Raw genomic sequence first — 26,113 nt, 5'->3', positions numbered from 1 at the left:
GTGGGGAGCAGAGAGTGAATCCCAGGAGGGAGTACATGAAGGAAGACGGGCTGGTAAAGGGAGATTTTGAGGGGTGGTAGGTTACAGCCATAAAGTGGCAAAGCATAGAGATGGGCTGGACTCACAGAGCTCTGGGGAGGAAGGAGGTCTGTATGTCTCCCCTCATTAATATGTGTTACCTTCTCCACTGAGCAGGTGTCTCCTCTCAGCCCTTGGCAGCACACAGTTCTTTCTCCCTGCTGGAAGGTGAGGACAGGGCTGGGAGCTGCCCTTCTTCCTCTCTCAAGCCATCGACTTCCCCCAGAGTGGGCTCTAGTAGAGGTTGTGCAGACAGGAGGGACCTGGCTATCCTCAGGCTTGTGAATGTCCTCTGCATCCATCTACTCCATCTACCATTTGAAATTATAAAGACTTTCTGCTCTCAAATTATCTATTTTATACTTAAGTGGTTCCAATTTTTTTTGCAAGAATAACTGTAATTGCAATGCTTTTCTTGGTTTCATCTACAGTATCATTATCCAGAGCAAAAGACTGGATTCAACAAACGTAAGTGTGGGCTTGGGATGGAATTAATGTGAAAATTAGAATGTGATAGAAGCAGCAGGTTAATTGGTTTTCTTTTCATGAATTTGGTCAGACTCTTATTTCACTTGTGACGATGATGACTCCTGGACTTCAGATATTTCATATTTGTAAGACAAGGAAGTTTTACCAATAGGATGACACTTAGAAAAAATAGCTACATTTGGTTTGGTAGAATTAAATTAGGAAGAATAAAAGATTTTTACTAAATTCAGCCTCAAACTTCAGAAATAAATGGAAGGCAATTATAAATCGTTGTATTTTCCAAGAAATCAAAGCTATTGCATTGATCACATCACTCTAATCCCAAAAATTCGCTTATGAATATGTACATATTCTTTAAATCTCTTTAAGTAAGGGCTAAATCCCTCCCATGTTGAATTTGAAAGATGATAAAGCAATAGTCATAATAAAAAAACCCAATGTATGTTTACATTTTGTTATTCATAACAGATAAATTCAGGTTTGCATCACATATCTAACTTACTTTTTCTAGGTAACTCATTCATAATATTAGATGGAGATAGTTTAAAGCTAACAAATATCTTAAAACAGTGTAGAAAGAAGAAAATGTTTACATATTTATTAGACATATTCCACTCTTAAAAATCACTGAATTAATCAAAGCAACAGTGACAAGGGAAAAAAGGGGGTGTTTATTCTAATTTTTTTATTATCTGTGGTAGCCTCTCTTTTAACAGCTGTCAGCATGAAATTGGTGTAAAACATTAGTATAGGTGAACATGACTCAGATCCTCCAGAGAGGCTGCTGGTTGATATCTTAGACAAACCCTCATCTTTGGTCTTTATTTCAAGTCTTATGCTGTAGTGCAAAAATATGCCATATCTTTTGTGAAGATATTTGTTGTTGCTAGAGATGCCAGTCTGTCATGTCTAGAAAGCTCCCAGTTTGTTCTTGTCTGAGTTGGCTCTCCAAAAGAAAATGATTGTGTCAGAGACAAAAACTGATTCTTGGTCTGTGCAATGGTGCAGGTTGCCTTTAGTGTTTAAAGACGTTGCTGTAATGTTTTTGACTTTTCGTGAAGGCTCGCATCATCCAGATAGATGTTGAGCTGTCACAATAGAAAGATATATTTATAATTTCAAATGTGATTAGGTATTAAAAATTGAATGTACTCTTCTCAACATGTCAACTTCTTCAATAAGAGGAATTTTGTTTGCATGGTTGGCAAGACTGACAGTGTTCTTTTGGCTACTACTCACTTTCTCGATATGTAACTAATCTACTTAAATCTTTCTGTCGTTTGATGTAAATCCAGAACACTTTGGTTCCCATCCTCTACTGCTGTTTTATTGCTGTGCTCAAAGGCTGATGCTATGATCCATCAAAGCACTGGATGTATTTCACTAGAAAATAATGTGACTAAACATGAGTATACATAGAATTTGTAAAAGCAGTTGGGGATCTTTCATGATGGAAGTGCTATGCTGCAAGAAATATTTGCTGACCTGGATAAACACTACTTATTGATTTGATCAGCTCAAAGGTACAGCTAAGTTGACTAGAGCTTGTACATAGTAGAATACATCTCTGGAGATTACACAAACTGATATGAGATGAGATACTTTAATTAAGTTTTTTCTCACCTTAAATTAAAAAAGGAAGGAGGATATTTAAAATCCCTATCTGGATACACACATAGAAGCTCATACTCATCTTCCTATTCAGTTTATTCAATTTCCTTCTGACTAATGGGGCCCTTTAAATATTCTTTTGGAAAAAAAGGAAAAGATTGAAAGTTCATATTTTATTGTTTTTAGCTTGAATTCCCACGTTTGAAAAGATTGGTAACATAAGGCAAACAGCTAGTATTATACTGAAATATAGAATGGCCTTTTCCTTTGCCAAAATGCTGATTAAATGAGTTCTGACCTATATTGCTTTTTACAAAGTGACCTTTCACATACACAAAAAAAAAAAATGGATGTACGTATAATTAACCTCAATGAAATGTGACTTAAACAAGGGACCAGATTTTTATAGGTTCCTATGTGAAATATTTTTTTCTACTTAAAATCCCCATGGCTGACTCTGTGTGTGGTGCCTCTAGTCCCAAAGGTTCAGGCTGTAAATTAAAGAGATGTATTTTTCAGAAACAAAGCAGAAACAAAGAAGGTGACTATAAATAGATTTATGTTTAAAAACCAAGTGCTTCAAGTCACTTCCAATAGAAGTATTCTATGATTTTATGATTCTATGTCTTTGAGGTTAAGCTTTCTTGCATCATTAGTCTGTGAGTTTACTGACTACAGAAGTGCTCAAATTAAGTCCCTATAAACAACAACTTACAGGTCTGAGAGAACCTGGAGTTTGACCCAGGAACCTAATTTGGAAATCGTCCTTTATTATTTTAGGGAAAAAAAATACTTTGCATCTGAACCCCACAAAATTTCTCTTGGGGCATTAAAATTTGAAACTTAATTTTGTCGTATGGGTCTGACATCTAATATTTATACTGGCTGATGAAAACACCAGCTGTGAACAACCAAATTCAAATAATGAATACCTATTTTCTCTATTGTGTTTCTGGGGGAGAAGCAGTTTAGTGTAGTTGCTTTTGCAGCTGGCCTTTTGTCAGTCTATTTTAAATGAGATAGTTGTGAGGAATGAATTAGTCAATTGGTTTGTAAAATTGGCTCTCACAGGAAAATGATGCCCTTACTATAAAAACTTTTGTCAATTTTTCATCTGTTGGATAAGGTAGAAAAAATTTCTAAAATTAACTGAGACATGAATTGTTGATTTTGGATATATCAAAGTGACAGACGAGATTAGGACCATTAATATTGTGACCAGTATCACAATTGCAACCATACTGAAGTTTGCAATTCAACAAAGGATAAACATTTTTAGCTAGATATGAGTTCATGCTCATCATTTGCGAAAAAAACCAATCTAATCCAGGGAGAATTCCTGTCTAATTGAGAAATCAAGCGTAAACAGTTTGGTAAGTTTTGATGAAAAAGACAAAGGTATTTCTTTTTATATCACAAACAGAAAATTAAAATATTATCAGGAGGTTCTGGGTGAAGTTTACAAAGATTATAGAGAGGATGACTATTTTTGTTTTAATTATATTTTTCCAGTAACAGTCCTTTTCCACTTGCAAGAACAGACCTGTAAGTTTTCTTGCGTTATACGGAGAACCCACAAACAACTTCAACAAAGCAAAATAACTGAGCAACCCCAGATGAAAGAGAAGCAAGTGCAAACCAGGCAGGTACAGGTCGGTGCTCTTTTTCTCCTGCTGCTATTTTTTGATGTCCTTTTATAGTCAGAGCAACTTGGAGATCCTTTTCCTAGAATTTGCCAAAACTGTGTCTCTGTTATAAGGCTCAAAACAGTAAGTTTCTAGTAAGTTGTACACATACCAGTGTCACATTAGCTTCAAGCCTCTTCTCAATCTCACTATTCACACCCCACCACAAAAGGTTTTAGCTTTGAGGGATGATTTAAAGGACCTTCGAACAGTTTGCATCAACAGACTAGTAGCACAGTAGTGTCTGTGGGCAAAATAGACTAAATAATAATTGGATTTTTTCTAGTAGGAATAATTTACAGATAGAAAATTCCATTTAAGCTATGGTCTACACTAAAAAGCAAATCCATGCATTTATCCAGGCAGAGAGTTTTATTCTACAACTAAATGTCACAGCTGTCAATTATAATGTTACACTGAAAAAGTGGTTTTCCAGATGTGTGGTGTATTCTTAGTGATCAATTTTTTGCTACTGTGGTATTCTGAACATGTAAATAAGGAAGTATCTGAAGTGAGGAGTAATTCCTTTTATCAAACCAATAAAATGGCAACCAAGCTTTCGGACATAGAAGCCATCTTTCAGGTATATGTTTTGCCTTTGTCTTTTAGAAGGAGGATGGCTTTTTGGTAAAAGTACAAAATTGTATCTTTCTGCTGACAGGTGAATGAGGCATTTTCATTAAGAGCTGAATTTAATTTGGTAAAATAAAATGCATGTTGTCTTCTAAAATTTGCTTCTGAGATAATTGTTTCTTTGTCATTATTATTTCCAGATTTCTCAGAGGAGTAAGAAACAGGAAACAGTTGGCAGAAAATCATATCATTAACAGCCTTAATAAGTTGGGGTTGTGAATTTTTTTAAAGTGTTCCTCTTTTAAATTATTTTTTTTTATTGTAGAACTTTATATTAGAGTTCTTTCCTCATATCTGGTCTCCTGAAACCTTCATTACAAATCCTGTGTTTCATGACACCCTCTTGCTTTTTTAAATTGAAAATGCATTGTTCTCCTCTGTTGCTATAAGCTACAAAAGATGTCTGCCAAAAAAATTTACCAGCTAAATAGTTACCTCTTGTTTTGCACTATATAAATAGCTGTACAGAATATTTTCCATAAATTCATGAAACATTCACTGAAGTGCATGCCTGACGTGGATTAACAAATATGGAATGAAAATATGCCTTGGTATTTTTTTCTGGCAGTTTTCTTCTCTTGACACCACAAGTGCTCTGGAATTTCACAAGAGATTTTGCATTTTAAGGTAATTTTCTTCATCTGATTTATATTTCCATTTCCATCTCTGAAAAAGGCAGCACTATTCTCATTCCCCATGTTATTAATGAACACAGAAAATTTCTATTTATTGTCTCTGACTAATGCTATTTTACTTTTGAAGATCCTCTATGTCCTGCAATTTTGGTGCATAGAAAAACTGGGGTTTTTTTTAACATTATCCGGCTTTGCTCCTATCTAGCCAGGCATTCATGACTGAGAAGTATGCCACATCAATTGACAAAGAAAAGATAATGAAGTGTAATCAGCTCTTGCAATAAATGGGAAACCTCCCAGTCACTGACAGGGTCTGTGTTTAGTGCTGTTATATTTTTTCATGAGCTCAGTTTGCAAAAGCCTCACGCAGTTTTTGCTTCTAATCCTGCTCTCTGTGCAGTATTCTTGCAGGACAAGTTCAGCCCTCTGGGCATGGCTGCTTTCAGCCTTAGCTGTCCTCTTCAGTATTTTAACTTCAGGTATTCCTTGGTAAAAAAAAACTTTATATCCACTTTCCAGTACTTTTGTTTGTCTCCTTTTCTCCTGAAACTTGATTTGATCTTTGCCATTCAAGGACTCCTTTTGCCGAGAACTGACTTGTTCTTTCAAGAGTACTCAAAAAAGCCAGAACATTTGGCTTTATAAAGAAGAGGGAACTCTTCATAAGAAAAGTAATGGGATTTTTCAGACTGTCTGGAAGAAATTGTAAATTTTCCTCTCCCATGCTTTATCTCTAGTGAACTCCCTTTTATTGATTTAGGTAAGATACCTGTGTCTGCAGTCAGAACTGTTGGGAAAAGCTGATCCTAGAGGTGATGGCCCAGGAAACAGTCTGCCAGGCACAAAGCTTGTTACTGTGCAGCTCATCAGTGTGTGCAGTAAGAACTTTGTCACAAGTACACCAAGTTCCTGAAATCTCCTTAGCTCTTCAGACAGTGACTCTGGCTTGTCGGCTGCTGGCATCTCCAGTGGCTGGCAGTGGTTTCCAATGGGTTCCCAAGCTTTTTGATGCTGTCAGGTTCATCACTGATTCCCTCACAGTTTTGCTGCATATGAGTCAACTAGTAATCAAGTGTAGTGTCAGAGCCCCTAGGACTACTGCCATGGTCAGGGTGGATATGTAGAGAGCCCTAGCATGCTTCAAATGCAGACAAACTGCTGTGCCCCAGTTTTCTATCTGTTCATTTCATTCTATGCCAGCCTTTATAAAACCCCCGTATGCTGTATCACTGTCATCCAAGGGCATTCTTCCCATTCCCAGTCTTCAGCAGAGGAGTAACAACTCCCTCAGTCCTCTTTCTGGGTGGATGGAATCCCCCTTGAGATCTCTACCCTTTCTGGCTTCTCTTCAGGCATCCTCATCAAGTCACAGAGCCCACATTTTCCCCCTTGCAGCAATATGGAGCATTCATTACTAACAGCATATGGTCCTGTGATTCAAATCTCTCTGAGAGGCCACTGTGGGGAAAGACCAGAAAAATGGAACCCGAAGTTGTGAAGCAAACATACCCAGCATGACCTTCTCAATACTTAGTGGTAAAGGATTATTAATTAAAACGTTCTAACTATTATAACTTGGTCAAGTTTGGGCAACTTCGGTCACAATAGGCTAGATGAATTACAGTAGCTGTGGAAAGTAGAAGTTAATAACAACTGAAATGTATACACTGTTCCAAAAGACTTGTGCCATAGAACAGTTACAAAGGAAAAAAAACCATGAAATGGTTGCACTAGAAGTTACCTCTGAAAGAAAGTCAGAAAAAAATATGCTAAAATGTTCTCAAACTTCTAAGACCATTATAGCACATGTAGTTTTTAGTCTATTCAGTTTTCAAGCCAGTGCTCGCTTGTTTAATTAAAGCAAACTTTAAGTAGCAAGTGGCTTCAGTTAAAGCACCTAGGGGTTTAATTTAAAGAGAATCCAAGGTGGATTCCAAGGGTGGAGATTCTCTTTCAGTTCTTATTTCCTAAATAATTTCACAACTCTAAAAAAATTCACATCAAGTTTTACTATCCTCTGAGTAATGAATGAAAAAGAATTATGATTGGCGGTAACATTATGGTCCCATGATATGAGTTTATATAAAAACTTGATGCTCAAGGTAATGACTACACAAGGCTTTTACAAATCTTTTACAATGGATGCATATATTTTTAATACCAGGTATGAAATCATCCATATTAAATCATCAGTTCCTGCTATTAAATCATCAATAGTCTTTTCCATTGAAAGTTGAAAATTAAGTACTCAGTCTTCCTTCCACTTACATAAGAGGTGTATTTCTTTCATTCAAAGATTTATTCATTCTTTCAACCTTCCTAAACTTGATTTCATATTCCCTAACCATTAAACAACATCTTTTATGGTGAACATGACAAATTTAAGGCCCAGATATATCACTAGTATTGTCTCCTAAAGCATTGCCAATCTACACTAGCTTTAGCTTTCAGTTGGAAGCATTTTGCTAGCATTTTAAGGACTAGTGCCACGGTCCGAGGGGGAAGGGGAACGGGGCTGTGACACAGCATGGATGGGTTCAGGGACAAGGTAGAGGTGCAAAATAGGATCCTTTATTGAGGTGTGTCAGGTTTTATGAGTTTTAGGTGGGGAAAGGGCTAGTATATGAGGTGGAGCACGAGACAAACAAACAGGGGAACAAATCAGGGTAAGGACACAGGCAAAAGGGGGAGAAAAAGGGCAAATGGTAACTGTCTCCTCTCTGCAGCTTCTTCAGCCTATCAGAGAAGGAAGCGGGGAAGCAGGGAGCAGGCAAACTCATGGCAAACCTAGGCATGCCCAGGCTGTGCACTTTGTAGTGTGGATACAATGAAACCACATAATAACAGTAAAGTCCATATAGTAACTGTAAGGTCCATATAATAAAGTCCTGTCAATTGCTGTATGTTTTTCTCCATGCCTGGAACTGTTCCCATCCTGAATCTTGCTCCTTTACAGACTAGATTTTTTTCTTCCTGGTATAAGCAGCTGGTCACCCCTTTCTTCCTGGATCTGAACAGTTAGCACAAATTCAAGGTGAAAATATCCTCTTTCACACATCTTTCTACCATGTTTCCTAACAGACCAGACTACATATAGAAGTGCGTGTGTGTGTGAATTCACATTCCTCTCTATGAATGTCACAGGAATTTAAAAGCCAAGCAGAAGACAGGAAGCAGAGAGTTTCTTATTCACAGTGGACTTGGTTGGACAGGATGGCTGAGATGTCCTGCCTTGCTCTTGGCACTCAGTTTGGAGGATTACCTATCCCCCATCTCCAGAGGCTGGTTGAGCATTTGGGTGGAATTTCAGAGTCTGTGCTTCTTATTTCCCACGCTGCAAGGAGTCAGAAACACCACACTCTGCCCACCTATTTCCACCACTCCCTCAGAGGAAAGAATGATTCTTATGTTTAAACTGTTCTCTTCCACCAGCCTGCCTGACATGAAAATATTTGTGAAACCGTGTTGATTTTGATCAGGGGCCAGATGATGACATCTTTCTATCACAGTAACGTCTTACTACATAATTATGTATTGACTTCAGTACTTATCCCTTGTGCAGTAAGGTGCTGCTCAGTTAAAACACCGGTATCACAAATTAATCAGTTACTATCCTCAGAGACCTTTGGGAATCTTGGGAGTAGTAGCCACTGATTTGTATATCATTGTTAAAACAGTGGTGGAAGGAAGGGTCTGTTTTTTCTTTTGAGTAGAAGAAGCAGAGAATTTTGTTAGCCATTTCCTTCCTGGTATTATTCAGCTATGTCCCAGCTGGCAGTTCATAGGGTAATTTGGACAGTTTATATCCAAGCGTACACAGTGACCCAGTCCTGAGTCAGAATCAAGGCCAGACCCTGGGTGAGAATCAGGCCCTGTGCTTGTGCTGTTCCATGCTAGAGATCAGAAGCCTCAGTTCCAAGGACACACAGAACATATGCAGTAGCTGGTACTGTATGGCATCAGGATGAATGTACTGCACTATTTTAGGATGCATGATAAGAGTCCTTAGAAGTAGGACTTGTAAAATTACCTAATTACAAGAACTCTTTTGCCATTCAAATCTTGATAAGGGCATTCATCAAGATTCAGCTCTAACTTTTGGTACATTTTCTGCTTTATTGCCTTGGATGCGGGAGGATTCTTCGTCTGGATAAATGTCCTTTCACGCACAGAGAAAATATACAGTACATAATTTACTGTGGCAGAAGCAGTTTTATCAAGTTTTGGTTTCTTTTAGAAGCCTACAAACCACTGAATAACTTCTTAACTCTCTTTGCTGTAAACAGCCAATATGACTAAAGCAAAAGGATCAACTTCCGTTCTCTTAATTTCCTAGATGTTTTCACTGAAACTTTTATTGTTTAATTTTTAAAAGCATTGATAACCTGATTTTATTAGTTAGGTATATGGTAAACTATGTGATAATGGCTGGCATCTATTTTATCATAAATCAGGGTATAGATATGCAATATTTAATAGAAGTGTCACATTTCTAACAAAGCATTGCAGGTTTGTAAATGCCAGTAAATAATAAGGCAACACTGACTTTTACATGTTCAGGATTTTGCTCCACATATGCCTCATGTTTTGTTGTATTTCTCAAATAAACATAGATTAAATATTTTTGTGAATAAACCAGACTAGAATCTAGGCCTGAGGCATTATGTTCCTAGCTTTCAACAAAATAAGACTTCTCCAGAAAGCTTTAGCTACTCCTGAGTGGAAGAAGAATACAGAAATATCAGTGTTTCTTTTTAAAGAGGACGTCTTAGGGCAAAATATTTGTCTCACTAGCTTGTATTTTATAAATATCTTTTATTATATTCTTTTACAAATAACATAAGTGTGAGTTTGAGCAATTTTCAAAAGTTTTCATTAAAATACTTCTGACAAATACTACTTTATCCAGAACTAGATTATAGGGAAGAGAATGAAAATTAAGCAGAATAACTTAACAGCTGATAGGCATTTTTGACACTAATTACTAAAATGAAGTTCTGTTAGGAAGAAAGGCTTGTAAGCACTGCAAAGCAAACTTCACTGTGATTTTCACAAAGAAAACCAGTTCAAGAACAAGAGATTTTTCTTGTAGGGTCTCCATCCAACAAAACTTCAATAATTATGGCTACAAATGAATGTTTCAGTATATGTAATATCAAATACTGAAACAAGACTTTAGTCAGTTTAATGCAGTTGTTTTTATGTTATTGCTTTCACTCATAAAGTGTTATGAAAAGAAGGTTTTATTGAAGTTATTACTTAATGTTTGATGGAAAGCCCCAGTTTCCAGAGAAAAGGAGTCTTCCCTCTCACTTCTTTGTCATCTCTCTCCTCCTCTTTTAGCCTTTGCTCACTTTTCATTTCCTTTTGTAAGTCCTCTAACTGTCAAGGTTATAGAACAGCACTTGAAATTTGTGACCAGAGTACACATCAAAAAATGTCAGAACAACACCAAACAGAAAACAAACATGGTGTCCACATGCATTACTTTTTTATGAGTGTTAAGCAGGAGCCCTACTTATGAATATTTCAGGTTCACCTTTTCTTGCATTCCATACTACTTTCCTTCTCTTCACGTGTCCATTAAAATGTAGACTATTTTATTTTTAACTACTCAAAACAACATATTCCTCCCCTCTCTGCTCTTGTATCTTACTGCCTCTTGTGCCATCCCGTGCAACATGTACAGGGCAACTTAATACTCCACTGTCTGCCTGCCACTGTGCACATCTTCAGCTTGGAGATCTCATAGAATTGCAGAATCATAGAATGGTTTGGGTTGGAAAGGACCTTAAAGATCATTTAGTTCCAAACCCTCTGCCATGGGCAGGGACACCTTCCACTAGACCAGGCTGCTCAAAGCCCCATCCAACCTGGTCTTGAACGTTTCCAGGAATGGGGCATCCACAATTTCTCCAGGCTACCTGTCCCAAGTGCCTCATCACCCTCACATAGAATTTCTTCTGTTTATCTAACCTAAATTTCCCCTCTTTCAGTTTGAACCCATTGCTCTTTGTCCTATCGCTACAGTTCCTCATGAAGAGAGCAGCTGTGCAGGGAGAACTGCTTGAAGGCAAAGCTCACAGCTGGCCGATTGCCTGTGCTGGTAGGAGCTGAGGGTAGTTGTTTTACAGTTTCCACAGCTCCGGGACCATGCTTGTGTCAGAAACAGCAGGCAACTGGATGCCCAAGGCAACTGGATAAAACCAACTCAGAACAGGCTTTACAGGTCAACAAAAAGAATTAAGATTTTTGAAAAAAATAGTTGTCTAGCGGTGGAATTATTTTGTGGAGCTCAAAGGCCCCTGCTTAAGGCCAGGAGGCTGCTGCCCATCAGCCTCCAGGTTTTAGAAGAAGTCAGCCACTTCTCATGCCATCTAGGAGCATTTGCTTGTTCAGAACTGTGAATCCATGAGAACATGACACAGGATAAGGCTTCTATGCCAATGTACAAGGAAACTGCAGAGTCAACTTCAAAGTTAAAGCAAGGATATTTGAGTCAACAAAATAATCATTTTTGTCTTTAAAGGTGGATAACAACTTCTACTCAGACTTTTCTGCTATAGGGTAGGCTTTTTACTGGCTTTCAAGAATTCTATCTGGGAATCACTTTTTTTTCTGGTACAAAGAAGAACTTGCTTTGTCCTTTCTAGGTAGAGACTTCATTCATATTTGTGTAATTTGAATTGCCCATCTTTTTATCATTAAGATGTGGTGATAAAATTGAAAATAGTTAGAGCTGATGGTTTAAAATGGATTCCAGTGGACTAAGATTTCTTACTGACCCTCAGTGCTCATATTTGGAGACTACCCATGGATGTAATAACTTAGAGAAACAAAGCAATACGCTAAGAACCATGGTAGTTTAAAAATAGTCTCAATGATGCAGCACACTCATCTTGAGGGGAAAATGAATCTGCCACACTGCAAGTCCTTCATCTATATTCAGAACTTGAAAACATTTTACAACTTCTTTTTAGACTGTATCTCAAAATAATGCTTCCACTATCCTTAAAGAAGAAACAGCCTTGGAAGAAATGTAAGAGAAACCTCTAGCAATGACATTTTTGAAATGACAGATTAAATTATTTCAGTGAAGGCTGGGGAAGTTACAGTCTTGGGCCAGTTTTATAGTGAAACTATAGTGAAACTATTTTGCATCATTACCAACTACCGGTCGGTTAGTTGGGCTGAACCAGTTGTGTAATTTCTTTAAATTGGACATGGATTATTCATGAAGTATCAAACCAAAATACCACAAGCATTTTTTGTGGTATAGTTTAAACATTTCTGTACGGAAAATTACATTTGATGACATAGTGATGTGTACAGCTGGTGCCTTTTGCCCAGTGTGCCTTGAAACACTAAAACCACAAGTGTTCCTTGCAGTTATGAGACATAGTGAGGAAATCTGTAACTGATAATAGTTTTAAGAAAGAGCTCTCTATAGAGTTCCAGTTTGCTTTTTAGAAAGCAAATAATTATACTTAGCAACTTTGACATGCAGAAGTTTGCTATTCGAAATTCAAAAGAGATATTAATAAATTCTGTCATTTTTGCTACCTCATCGAACTTAATTTATTGTTATTTAAAATTTTAATGGCAGGATTCTGCACTGAATAAGACAGCGTGAGAAGTGCTATGAGAAATGGGGACAGAAATAAACTTCCAAAAGGAATTTTTTTTGTTTTGATGCACAATATATGCTCCTTTTGAAAAGGTACTACATAATCAAGAACAAGAACTAGCTGGTTTTTATTATTCAGATAAAATATTATTCAAAGTGGGAAATAGAAATAATATATTCTGTCTTAGATGATCATTCATAGGCATACAGAACAAATAGATACCAACAAATCAATGTGTCATTTATACAAGGTATTTGACAAATACTTCTAATATGTACACAGAAATCAAGATCTGTTTATGACTGACATGAACAGGCAAGAAAGTTTGCCAGTGTATTAATAATTAGATCTTTTGTAGGCTACAGTTACTTATTCTACAATTTCTTATAAACTGCAGTCAAGTGTAACACAATTTGCTGAATATACTGCTGACCATTGGAAGAATATGTCACCCAGCCTAATAAAGCATAAAATAACTTTCTCTTTTACTGTTGTGTAGAGAAAAGCATTATCTAATAATGAAAATAAGAAACATGAAAATCCAAACCTGAAGCAACAACTTTTCATTCTATTGTTGTGTAGGGAAAAGAATTTAAAAGAACCACAAGAAGCCAAACTCTAAGAATCTTATGAAGACAGTTATTATAAACTGTTGCAAAAACTGAAGTCAAGTTTCAGAGAAAGTCAGAAAAGCTTTTGACAATATATAAAGTACAACAGAACAAAGACATTTGAGTGAGCGCATCCTTCCATTAAGCCTAAGTATACATATAGTTCTAAATGAATAAATGCATTATTCATATTTATTTTATGGAAATCATGGCATGGTTGTATTCCTTTAGTGTATCCCAGTCTCCTTCAGCTTCTTCTAATGAGCAGAAAAAAATGTTCAGTACATTATAGATGCAGAACCTCAAACAAAGTTTAGATTGCACCAAATTATTGAATAAAGGAGGAACCCCTATGACATTTTTCCAGAGAAATTGCAGCATGACTGTGAATACTTGTTAATTCAACAGCTACATTCCCTAATTCACAGTTATGCAATACACCATTAGTTTTCTTTTATCAATTACATCAAAGACCATGTAAGTAGTTTTATCTAGTGAGAACAGAATTGTTTAGCACACACACAGTGTGAGGTGGTGATGTGCAAAACATCAGAAAGCCCCCGAGCTTCAGTGAACTTGGCAAATAGGCTTAGGTAGTATTCAGTTAAAATTTCAGACAGTTTGCCACCTTCTGTCTATCCATCCATCTTCTTTGTCCTAATGAATCCTGTAGCGTTGTATTGAAAATATTCCACAGAAATTAAAGCGTCAACCGCAAGTCTTTTAATCCAGAAAGATATATTTTCTCCAGTTCTTCTGTTCCTATAAACATGTGCCTTGTGAACATACTTAGGGGAATAAAGCATGCGTTAATAAATATTCAGTAGTACTTGTAAGCACTATGATAAAATACAGTTGTCATCAAAGGTGAGAACTGATATTTAAAGGAAGAGTATTACCTCTATAAATATGAATGTACTTCTTTCTTACTGTATTTGAAACAGTCTCTAAATAAGTTTACTTTCTAGTTTTCCTGCTATGAAATCAACAGGAAGAATGTTCACTGACTATGAAGTGAAATTCATATTAATTTTATTATGGTTTGAAAACTATTATTTATCACCATTATTCTGGTACTGTAGTTTGAAAATATTAAGACATCAATATATGTGGTTTCTTATTTTTCTTTTCATGTCTAATCACTTTTTGCTCTAACTCCTGACTTACTAAAGGCTTTACTTGAGAAACTACGTTTTTCAACTGAAAGAAGCATGCTTACAGTAGTCTGTAGGTAGGTGTGTTGCAGCAGCAGCACAAGCATCTTAGGGCAACCAAAGGTTTTAATGACTTTGTAAGGAGGCAAAAAGTGCCTAGAGGTCAACTTATGTCTGAACACTCTGGAAAAAAAAAACACCCCATGGAAAAGCATTGCCTGAATTATGAAGGCTGCTTCAGAGACAGACAGGGAGAAAACGCTTAAAAGAAATATGTGACATGGGCTCTTGGCAGCTGTGGTGGGTTGACCTTGGCTGGACACCAGATGCCCACCCAGCCGCTCTATCACTCCCCTTCCCAACTGTAAAGGGGAGAGAGAGTAAGATAGAAAACAACTTGTGGGTTGGGATAAGGAAGTTTATTTAAAGCAAAAGCAAATCAAAGGCTTGCGTGCACAAAAGCGAAGCGAAAAAGTAACAAGGTTTATTTTCTACTTCCCATCAGCAGAGATGATCAGCCACTCCCAAGAAGCAGGGCTTCAGCACATGTAATGGTTCCTCAGCAGGCAGCTATTGGAACAATGAATACCCCCCTTCCTGCTCCTTTCCTTAGCTTTTATATCTGAGCTGATGTCATATGGTATGAAATATCCCTTTGGTTAATCTGGGTCAGCTGGCCTACTTGTGTCCCCTCCCAGAAGGAATGTTACAGTGCTGATTCTGTGCTCAGCAGCAGCCAAAACACCGGTGTGTTATCAACATCCTTCTAGCTACCAATGCAAAGCACAGCACTGTGAGGGCTGCTGTGGGAGAAATGAACTCCATCTCAGCCAGACCCAATACATTTGTCATGAAATATCTATTTCGTGGGCCTAATTTTTTCAAAGACTCAAACATGAAGAAATGGAACACACAAAAAATAACATCATCCTCAGATACCTAGTGATCTGTTGGCTATGGCACTCACTGAGTGTGTAGGAGATATAGATTAAACTTACTGCTTTACTGGGTACTTTCTTAGAAAAAAGCTCTAAAACCTGAGGCTGAGAAAAATACACTTCTGATATTATGGTGAATAGGGCACTGATCTACTCAGTAAGAGAAGACATCAACCAGGGACAGCAGTTCTGTTGCCTACTTTCAGCCAACTAGAATTTGAGAATGAAGTGTAAAATCTTCATTTAAATAGATACTTTACTAAACAGACAAAACTGTTTCCTGGTAACTGTCTTAGGTGAATCATCTCCAGGATGCACCTATTTGTCTCTACTGGCTATAGAAGTCTGGACAGATCGTTTGCAATATGTTTTTACAAAGGAACCAGTGCTGAAGTTTGGGTCCCTTTTTCATGCCAGGGTAGGGGAAAAACGTAGCTGTCATGTCAAACCTTAATGTCCAGTCAGCCCAGTAATTTCTACTCTGAATACCATGAAAATTTGCTTATTCTCAGGGAAAGCAGAGGTGGAGATGCCTGCTACTCTCACAGTCTTCTGCAAAAAGCTTTCCTTGATTGCATTAGAATGTGGAACAAAAACTCTTTTAATACCCACATCTGTTTTGTTTACACCACTAAATATTCATGTAACTTGAAATACAGGGTAAAGGGAAGGACAAGGCACAACATCTAATGATTGGACAGTTTACATAATACAAAATGCTGCAGAGAGAGAGCTGTGAGCTGCCAGCACAGAATTTGGCCAAAAGATTCTGTTCACTTGTAGTATAATTTCCTGAAGGTTACTTTTAATAGTCTGATCAAACTTCTGGAATTTTCTCTACTTTTACTACTTTACATACACTACTTTAGGTATGTGCCATATGTGATACAATTCAGTATTCAGTTACCACAGCATCCTTAAGTGAGTACAAAGTTTAAGTGAAGCTGTATAACTATCCACTAAAAAGTTTCTTGAATAATTCACTATCTTCCTCAGAAATAAATATGCTGTAGTCTAGAGCTGGCTGAATAATGCAAGAAGTTATTAACGGGTAATTATTCTATGAGAAATGATCAAATTTGCAATAGGTTTTATTCACAATAGATTATCTGACCAGTTTCATTGCTGTGAATCAATTTTTCTAAGCAGTCAGGCTATCTCCTAAATGAAATGCACTTCCCAATGCCATTAAACAAAATTAAGTATTTCTGCAATATTATTCATGTTTCACTGTAGCCAAAGAAATACCTTATACTCTGCAGAGGCTTTTATGGTGATATAAAATACTTCAAATGCCTTTAAAACTATCAGAGTATTGTCTTGGGATTTGTCTACAGTTAAATACCTTCTTTTCTGCATCACCATTTCTGTATCCTTTCAATATTTGTATTTTACAATGTCTGCATGATGGCAGTCAATACACTGGCTTCATGAATAAATCATTTATTTGCAGAGTGCTCTCTGATTAAATACCTGTGAGATCCAAGGGGTTTATTGTACTTCAGTTGTGTATAGTATATTTTATTTACTTATATCTCGTAACATCTTACAATAGGAAGAGTAGTGTGATGATGGGCAAAAGAGCTTGCAGATGATAAAACACACAATTTGTTTTCAAGAGCAGGTAAGTGACCTGAAAGGTGGCAGGGCTTGCCTGAACTTCAAAAAGCCACCCTGTGCCTCCAATGAGCTCATGAGGGTGTGATAAGGGTTGTAAGCAGAGCTGGAATCAGCATAGTTTTTAAAAAAAATAATTTGGTTCCATCTTCCAATGTGAAATGGTTCACTGAACTGCAGTCAGTGACTCTACACACAGAAAAAGCTGTCTGTCAGTCTTACCAAGTGCAAGTATCCTACCTGAAGGTATCCTGTCCTTAGAAGGTATGATTCAAATGCACACATCTGAGAAGAGTGACATCACAGGTTCAACATCAAAGTAATCAGTGTAGACTTTTATTCCTTTAAGACCAAAGAGGAAAAATTACCCTCCAAACTCATTATTACAATTTTAAAGCCAATGGAAGTCATTACATAATCTGTCCCATCTTGCAGGAAAATATATGATACAAGGACTGCACAGCATTTTTACCTGATATCTAAAGGAAAAAAATACATTCAAAATAATAATTGCAAAACCCCCTACATATCAACCAAGAAGAAAGTTAGCATTACCCTAAGTAGGAAAGAGTTTATGTCAAATAAAAATAAAACCCTCAAAACCCAAGTCTCTGTATCTTCTTTTTTAATTATCTTTCATTTCCAGTTTTATAATCATGGTCTTTCTCTAAGTGAGAACATCTGCTTCATTTCTCTAATTGACTATATTTTGATTTTTGGTCTTAGACTTTGTCACAAAACAGTATTTAGTTAGCCCTTATTGGTGCCCTATTTTACTTAGAAGTTACTATGTTTCCAATATGCTTAAAAAAAAATTCTTTATTTTATTTTCTGTCTTTGAAAAGCCCAAGGTAGTAAAATTTTCCAGACCGCTGGTGCTTCCTAACTTGTCCTTTACCTTCCATAACTGGCATAATTTCCCACAGTATCAGAAAGTATAAAGTAGAAAAATATTATATATACACCTTTCCTTCTTGGCAACCGAAGAAATACATAATCTATTTGATATGAATGTAAGATAGACAATTTCTACGTGCAGCATCTTAAAAGAGATGCATGGTAATATTTTTTTTTATGAACGATTTTTGCTGGCTCACTGCATTTACTAGAACTGTGGTTCAGCAGAATCTCTGCACAGCGCTACAGTGAAGCCGTCATACTTTATAGTACAACAATTAACACCTTTCTTGCAGGCTGTGGGAAAAAATGCACCAAGAGCCTCCAGCTGGTGCCTTGCAAATTTGTTCTCTGTCCTCTGCATCCAGGGCAACCTGAGTTGTAACCCTGTCTCCTAAAATCCTAGAGCCTGGGAATTTAGGTACTGTCATGAATGTCAAGAGGCTTCGTCCGTGTCCTCGAGGAGAAGAGCAGGTCTCCTTCTGTGAATGTTTAGAGCTTTGCTTTTGTGTGTGCTGACTGGGACCCACTTGCCCCCGGAATCTTCTTTCTTTCTGTGTCTACATTACTTTCTTAAAAGTCTGAAAGGGAAGCTGCACAGATCATGTCATGACTACTAAAATATCAGAATTATTTTGATTAGGCAAAAGTATTGTCCTTCCTCCATATGTTGCTTCATATTTACCATAGTTTTGAAGTGTTTTCTTGGATCTGCTGGAAAGTAAAAAAGCAACCACCTTACTACTTTCACAAATTTACCAAGGCATAAATCAATTTATAGTGAAGGCTAATTTGTTTCTCCTGTGTCTCATTCTGAATACGATCTAGAGTCACTCCAGGGAAAATATGGATATAAAAGATCTAGAAGAACTTGAGAGTGCAGCTTGTAGGTGTGCTTCACAGGAGGTTCCAGCATTTTAAAACTTTTTTTATGGGACCATTCAGTGAAAGAAGAAAGTTGTAGCATTAGGGAGACCGGGGGCAAGGCCCGCGCCTCGCCTCCCCTTTTCCTCGCTGCCCTGTGACCCTTCCGGTCGTGCGCCCTCTCTCCCCTCCCCAGAAAGTGGTGTCATGCATAGAAAGCCACTACAGTTCTCTTCTGTAAACCTACCTATTGTCATGGTTTGAGATCTCCAAAATCCAATTCCCTAGTCTAAACCCCCTCCTACATCTCAACCCAGTGTGAGATGTGTTTTTTCCAGACAAACACACCAGACTCAAAGTGGGGGGAAAGGGAATATATTACAATGACTGTACAAATAAATACTACAATACATTATGTACAATCTTAGCTATCTCTACCATGACATAAGTATTTACAATGGATCAAATCTCTTCTCCCCTCCAAATAAAAGTCCAGGAGGGAAGAAGGAAAGATCCTTTCCACATTTAGGGCAGCAGCTTCTCCTCTGTCTTCCATGCAGCAGCTTCTTCTGTCTTCCATGCAGCAACTGTAACTGGACTCTGCCAGTACACACAAGGGGGGCATCCAAGCCCCCTCTCGCCCTTCAACTCCAAGCAGAGGTCTCACCTGTGGACTGCCAGCAGGGACAAAACTTGCGTCACCACAGGCATATCACGAAGTGCAGGGGCGTCTTCGTGAAAGTCCCTTCCTCAGGGAATTCAAATTCCCCTTTGCAGAGCTCCGTGCTCTGTCTCAAGGCTGCTAGCTTAACAGCAGTGGCGAGGGGGGGCTCAAGGTCACCCTCAAGGTCACCTCCCGTCTGGCTCCGGGACGTCTTTGAGGTTTTCAGCTCCTCTTTCTCCGTTGCTGCATGTTGCATTTTAGGACTTCCATCCAGTAGGAGTCCACTACCCCAACTCAAGAGGGGTCTCAAAGGCGTTTTGGGAGGTCTGGTTCAGTTCTTACTCCCAAAACTCTGTCTCTCAGTTCCTGGCTTTCTTTCTCAGCTCTCCCAGACAACTCTGTCTTCCTTGCTCAGTTGTATGCTGTGTCTGCTGCTTCTCCAGTTCAGTTCTTATCTCTTGGCTCTTAGCCACAATCTCTGGACGCTGCCGCCGCTTTCTGCTGCTCACTCACGGTGGAGAAAACTTATTTAGCTTCCAGCTGCAGGCACCTAGCCCAGCTTTATGCTGTTCCAGGTCTGCACAGCCCCCCACTGGGGCTGGGGAGAGCCCAGCCCCCAGTGGGCTGCTGCTGCTGTTTCTCCTCGTGGCTCCTACAACATGGCTACCTCTTCTACCACCAAACTACAACTCTCTCTTCTGGTCTGCTTGGGATATGTTTATATTTTGCAGAAGCACTCATTAGCTAAAACTTAAAAACTTCAAGGGTCACCACCCCCTGGGGTTTTACCATTTTATAACTGCAGGGGGAAAACCTGGTTCAAACCACTACAACACTCCACCCCCTGCTTTTGCAAAATGTCAACATATCACAACAATTTGAAAAACTCTAATTAACATGCAATCTTCAATAAACTAAAATGTAATCAAAATCTCTCTACTACACATCAATATAGCATTATCACAAACTTAGCTCCACTCTTGTACTTACATTACTATAGCCTTACTTTCTACAATGGTACAGCCTGTGTTTTGTCTGGAAAAAACACATCTCACACTGGGTTGAGATGTAGGAGGGGGTTTAGACTAGGGAACTGGATTTTGGAGATCTCAAACCATGAACTAAAAGAAAGATTCAGAAACCTCGAAGGACCCCTCAAGGTCATGGAAATGAGGTTGTTTGCTTATGTAACTTGTAACAACTGAGCAGCCAATAAGACATAACAGCCAATTCACAGATGCAGCTGGACACCTTTGCTGCCATGTTAATCATACTTTCAAATAAACTGTTGTTTAATCCATATTCTGAGAAGCTAAAGGGGGTAACTCTCAGAAAAATATCTTTTTCTCTGATTCATAACAAACCGGAGGGAAAGAGATCAAGGGATGGCAGAGGCATGAAGGTTTTAAACCATGGCCATGATTTGCAAGGGAATAAATAAGCAGAAGGAGCCATTCTCCTCTGCACCAGAATGCATTTTTGCACGCAGTATTTTGGTCTGTAGTATCTGACTTCATTCTTTTTGTGTGTGCTGGCTAAAGAGAGATGGGTCTTGAATTTGCTATATGTTTCACAATTTCCTGCAGAGAGGGAGATGTAGGTAAACTGAACAGTTTATTTTGTAACCTGACTTAATTCTCTCCCTTTCTAGGGCATTTTCTAGTGAAATTATGATTCTGTGAGTCAAACTACTTGTAGATGTGTCAAATTATTCAACATCTTGCTGCAGTAGCATCTCAGTGCCTCTTGCTTGGAAGCTATCTAGTCTTTTTATTAATATCTAGTAAAGCACTTTATGAAAATGGTACCACACTCAGTATTCACATACAAAGTATGTTTTAAAATTAAACTCTTGAATCTTTTCTATAGAAATGCACACAGTCCTGATAAATCATGGGACAGGTCTCTGGAAATAAATTCTTCTGAATTAGATGTGCACACACTATGTTGAAAGTGTCATTGTAAGTGTGCGTATAATTTCAACAAAATTATAGCTAATCATAGTGAAGTGCTGGGGTTTTTTTGTTCACTTTCTTCAGTAAATGGAATAATTGCCAGAGATTTCAGTTGTCAGCATTGTGTCTGGGGTGTTTCATATTATTCATGCCACGATCCATGAGTTAGAAATGAAATTCCTTTACAAAACTGGTGACAACATTTGCTGAGATAAAAGAAAGAGGTAGTACTGAAGGGATCAGGTTTGCTGTCAAAATAGTACTACAGGGAAAGAGAGAAAGACACTTAAATACAATTGATTTATTTTCAATGTCAGATTGAATAAAAGAAAAAGTTGTATGATTTCTATGTTCTAAAGACAAAAAAAGTCAAAATTTGGGAAGGTTAAACCATAGCATTTGAAATCTATTTTTTTTAGTAACTGTTCCAGACTGATTTATTCATGGAAGTTTGTGAATGTCCATGAACCTCATGAGAAAGTGTCCTATGAAATTTCTTATTAACTGCAAGATGAGACACTACATGCAAAAATGGGAAGTCTTGAGTGATTACTAAACAGGACCTTAGTTTTGCAAAATTCTTGCATATGCATGCAAGCATATGCATACATATTCTGCTTGACCCCTTGATGCCAAAGTGACTACTCAGGATAATGGTGTTGACCTCAGAGTTGACCCAAGAGAAGCATGTATTGGTGTGATGGGTTATTGGTCTGGGGTACAGCAGCCCAGGGGCATTTCATACAGCACACATATAATTTGAGAGTAGTAAGCAGAATAATGTATAACTAGGAATCTTTATTTGACTAATTGAATGTTCCAAATCCATTTTAAATTAACTAAGCTAGTCTAATATTTTCTTTCAAAGATGTTATTATTATTTCTAGCTTCATATTATGCTGAAGAAAATGTGATTACTTTATGTTGATAGACATAAAGACATTTTCAGAGCATGTGTTATTACACTTTTTCCTAAAAAGTAGTAGCAGCTTTCAGAGGGCCTCAAATAAATCCTAAAATAAGAGAACACAGACAGGTTACAAGATAATAATTTATTTATTATCTCTCTTGTAACATTCCATCTCTTCAAGGAGGGCTAGAGATTTAGCACTGGAAAAAGATAAAAATTGTAAAAAAGTAGCATTTCTCAGAATTATGCAGGCAGTGACACATGGTATAAACCCAGAACATAAAAATCTGAGAAAAATAGGTGCATTCGCGTCTTGTCTAAAGTAACTGCAGCTACTTTCCTCTAAGCTTTACTGGCCTAATGATCCATAAATTTTGCTGCTTCTCCTGGTATTGTAAAAATATGAGTATTGCCTTAAAAACTAATTGGAAGTCTTGCTGGATAAAGTCTGATATAATCCTATTTTAAATCTTTCAGCCACGGTTAAGATTGTGGAGGATTTAGAGAAAAAAGAACTATAATGGAGAGTTTCCTTTAAAGTATAATGTTCGGGAAGCCTGTCTCTTTTTAGTTAAATATTGGAGTCAGTGGCACTTGAGAAGGGTACTTTCTGAATCAGGACCCTGTTTTTTTGATAAAGCAGACTATTTTATGTCAGGGGATGCAAAAATCCAAGCCATAAGCCACTTGCTTACATACAATTTAAATATTATGGGCTGTAACTTCAACTGATGTAAATCAACATACCTGATTCCAGTGATTTCAAGTCATCCTGTATCTGTTGGGGATGGTCTGGTTCCATTCCCTGACTGTGGGTCTATATCCATATATTAAAGAAAAAGGGTAAGCTTTGCTGATTTACTGTTTGAATCGCACCTAAAGTTTCATAAAATTCAAGAGTCTCTATCCAGCATGATATTTTTTTCTTTTATTCTTTAAGTTTTTAGTGTCATAGGTATCTCTAAGACGTAAAATAGAAAGGAAAATCTCATCTCAGTGAATGGACATATGCTACTGATCTTTATTTGTTCCAGAAAAAAAAATTATAATGCTTGAGGTATTTAGTCCATGTAAGAGACACTAATGAAAGACTTCACTAATTTCACTTATTAACTTCAATAACTCAATTTATTTTGTAATAATTATTAATTTCAATAACTTACATTGTTGGGAAGCTTAGCAGGAACTTGCCAAAAGATTAGAGAATTACAGTAGAGAAATTAGACAGATGTTTCAAAGCGTGAACCAACCACTATCAGATAAGACTACAGGTGGACTGTCTTCATCAGGAGTTTATTCCAGAGAGGTCTACTCTGAAGCTTCTTTTGGCTGTCTTGAAATACTGAAAGATCAGTTAAAGGTGCCTCTTTTCCTAAAAATACATATCTCTTCTGCTGCCTTTGAGGAAGAAATGCATCACTTTGTCACCAGATGTATTTCTATTAGAGCAGAAAAGCTATTTCACAGCAGCAAATACACACAGTTTAGTTTCTCCACTGGAACACATTAAAAATTAGAAACACACTCTGTGAGGTACGATTCACCCCAGAATAGAGAGTAAAATGTCTTCTGCTGTGCGAGCTTCCAGAGATCCCCAGCACAGACTCCCACAGTAGGACACCAGCTCATTAGCTTTTCCTCTCTCTGCAAGCACAGCTGGATGGCATTTCAGCTCCAAAAAGGAGGTTCTACACATTTGATGCTCTCTCTTTCTCTGCGAGGTTAGATTTACGCTGCAGAATTTCAGCTGTGTATCTCCTACACACCGTCTTCTTCTGTGTCCCTCACAGCTGGAATAGCATTCTGCTTCACCAATAATTAAAGAGAAGGAGAAATTATTGTAGACCATAGATTTTAGGTACATAGATAACTATGAAGTCAGCTAGCCTGACTACCCATCTGCACAACCCAGGCTATTCTATTCACATTGTGTATAGGTGTTCCTGCAGGTCGGAGTCCAAACTGAAAAATGAAATGAGAACACCGAGTCAGAGATATCTGCTACTGCTTTCCTTTTCTTGATGAAAATAAGCAAAACAATACTAGCCAGGAAATGAGCAGTCCTTCTGTGAAGAATGACAGATGAGACACTGATAGAATCTCCAAGAGACTCTGCTGAGGCAGGAGACACCCTGAGGGTGGGAAGGCAATGCTGAAGCAGCAGGTGGGCAGCCACCCAGCAGGGTGTAAGTCTAGCAGTGAGAGGAGGGCTCCATTTCAACCTGCAGCTGTTGAACTTTAAATATGGCTGCAGTGCCCTGGAAACAGAGGAGCAACAAGTCCTGTTAGGGAAGGATCCTGGGTCAGACATATCAGCTTTTACAATTAGGATCAGTGCTACGAAGAGATGAGTGCAAGTGAAAGAGGTGTGGCATGAAAAAGTGGAGCATTGACATGGATGAAACAGGCAGTTCAGCACAGACATGAGGGCAGGAAAAGGGTGGATAATTGCACCCTCTCTTTAGGGACTTTTGAATGTTGGAAAACTTCACGAAGAAATAAGAGTTCAAAGTGAGATGGGACAAATTTTGATATGTTTTGTTGTGGAGGTCAGTAACAGATCACCTGGGGAAGAGGAGGTGGTGGATTGGCCTTAAATAGGTATTTCTTGTCGTCATGGGGGGCCTTTCAAACGTCTGGAGGGAGGGCACCATGTCATTGAGCAAATCAGGCAGCTGAAATACTCAGTGTATTCTTTTGTGTCAGTTCTTACAGGCAAAGCCCTTTTCTGAGACCACTGCTTCCATCAATATGGCTGGGAAAGAGAGAAGCAGATGACAGTTGAGAAGCAAAAGCTTCAGGGGACTATTTAAAGCAGCTGAATATCTTCAGATGGAATACATCTGGAAGTATTGAAGGAGTTTGCTGAAATGATGGTGAGACTAATCTAAGAAAATTCATGTTGATCAGAGGAGGTTCCTGCTGACTGGAAAAAAGCCAACATTGCATCCTTTTTTGAGACAGGAGGAGGAGGAAGTGGAGAATTACAGTATTCTCTCTGTAAATCTGACAGTCTAGGCTTGATGAGTAAGAAATTTTCACCTCAGATAGCAGTCCAGTGTTTTCTGTTGAAATGGGGTGTTGAGAAACTGGAAAGAGACAAAGAGGAATACCACTGACCAGAGACATAGAGCATATAGAAATGTCTATTCCTGGTTGCTTTGAAGACTGAGCTATGAGTACAGTTCAGGTGATGTAGTTGGCATAGTTTTGCTTGGAGCAGTACAATGGACTGGATGACCTACAGAGGCTTTTCCCTCCAGCATTTCTAAAGCTCTGTGATCACCACAATAAAAAGACAAAAACTGGTAGTGTAATTATACATGGGCTGGCAGAACAGCTTACACTCATGTTTTAAAACCTTCTACCATGTAGGTTTGATATCTGACTTAATATATGTGTTCTGATGTATTTTTTATATAGAGACAGTATTTTCACCGAGGACACTCACCTCCAATAAATAGCACTTGTAACTATCTCACTGTGAATGCTTTGGAGTCTGTTGGATGAAATAAACAACTGTTTTGCTGTAATATAGTAGAAGATAGCAGGTTCTAAGAAATGTTCATTTACATAACCAGCTACATTGGAAAGCATTAGCTAATATAAGTTGTAAAATAAGTTGTCTGGCTAGGATCCTTCTACTTGGTTTATGCAGTTTATACACCTGGAAGATGGTTTTACATTTATCTTCAGACTGAAAAAATATTTTACCTTTTAAATGTTCCTGGGGAACACAACAAC

At 37.9% G+C, this 26,113-nt stretch overlaps 1 protein-coding gene across 1 annotated transcript in view; it reads left to right on the top strand.

Annotated features, from left to right (window-relative positions):
* LOC113954591 overlaps window positions 1-25,239 on the top strand; it is a 42,476-nt gene extending 17,237 nt beyond the window's left edge. The window contains exons 5-8 of the mRNA XM_027659122.1: window positions 196-246; window positions 510-546; window positions 3,691-3,830; window positions 25,076-25,239. Coding sequence (XP_027514923.1) covers window positions 196-246; window positions 510-546; window positions 3,691-3,693 — 91 coding nt within the window. The 3' untranslated portion in view covers window positions 3,694-3,830; window positions 25,076-25,239. The remainder of the gene's footprint in view (window positions 1-195; window positions 247-509; window positions 547-3,690; window positions 3,831-25,075) is intronic.
* The last annotated feature ends 874 nt before the right edge of the window (window positions 25,240-26,113 follow it).

This window comes from Corapipo altera, unplaced genomic scaffold (assembly GCF_003945725.1).
Source record: "Corapipo altera isolate COAL_440 unplaced genomic scaffold, ASM394572v1 52, whole genome shotgun sequence".
NCBI lineage: Eukaryota > Metazoa > Chordata > Aves > Passeriformes > Pipridae > Corapipo > Corapipo altera.
This window is presented reverse-complemented; position numbering and strand designations above follow the sequence as displayed.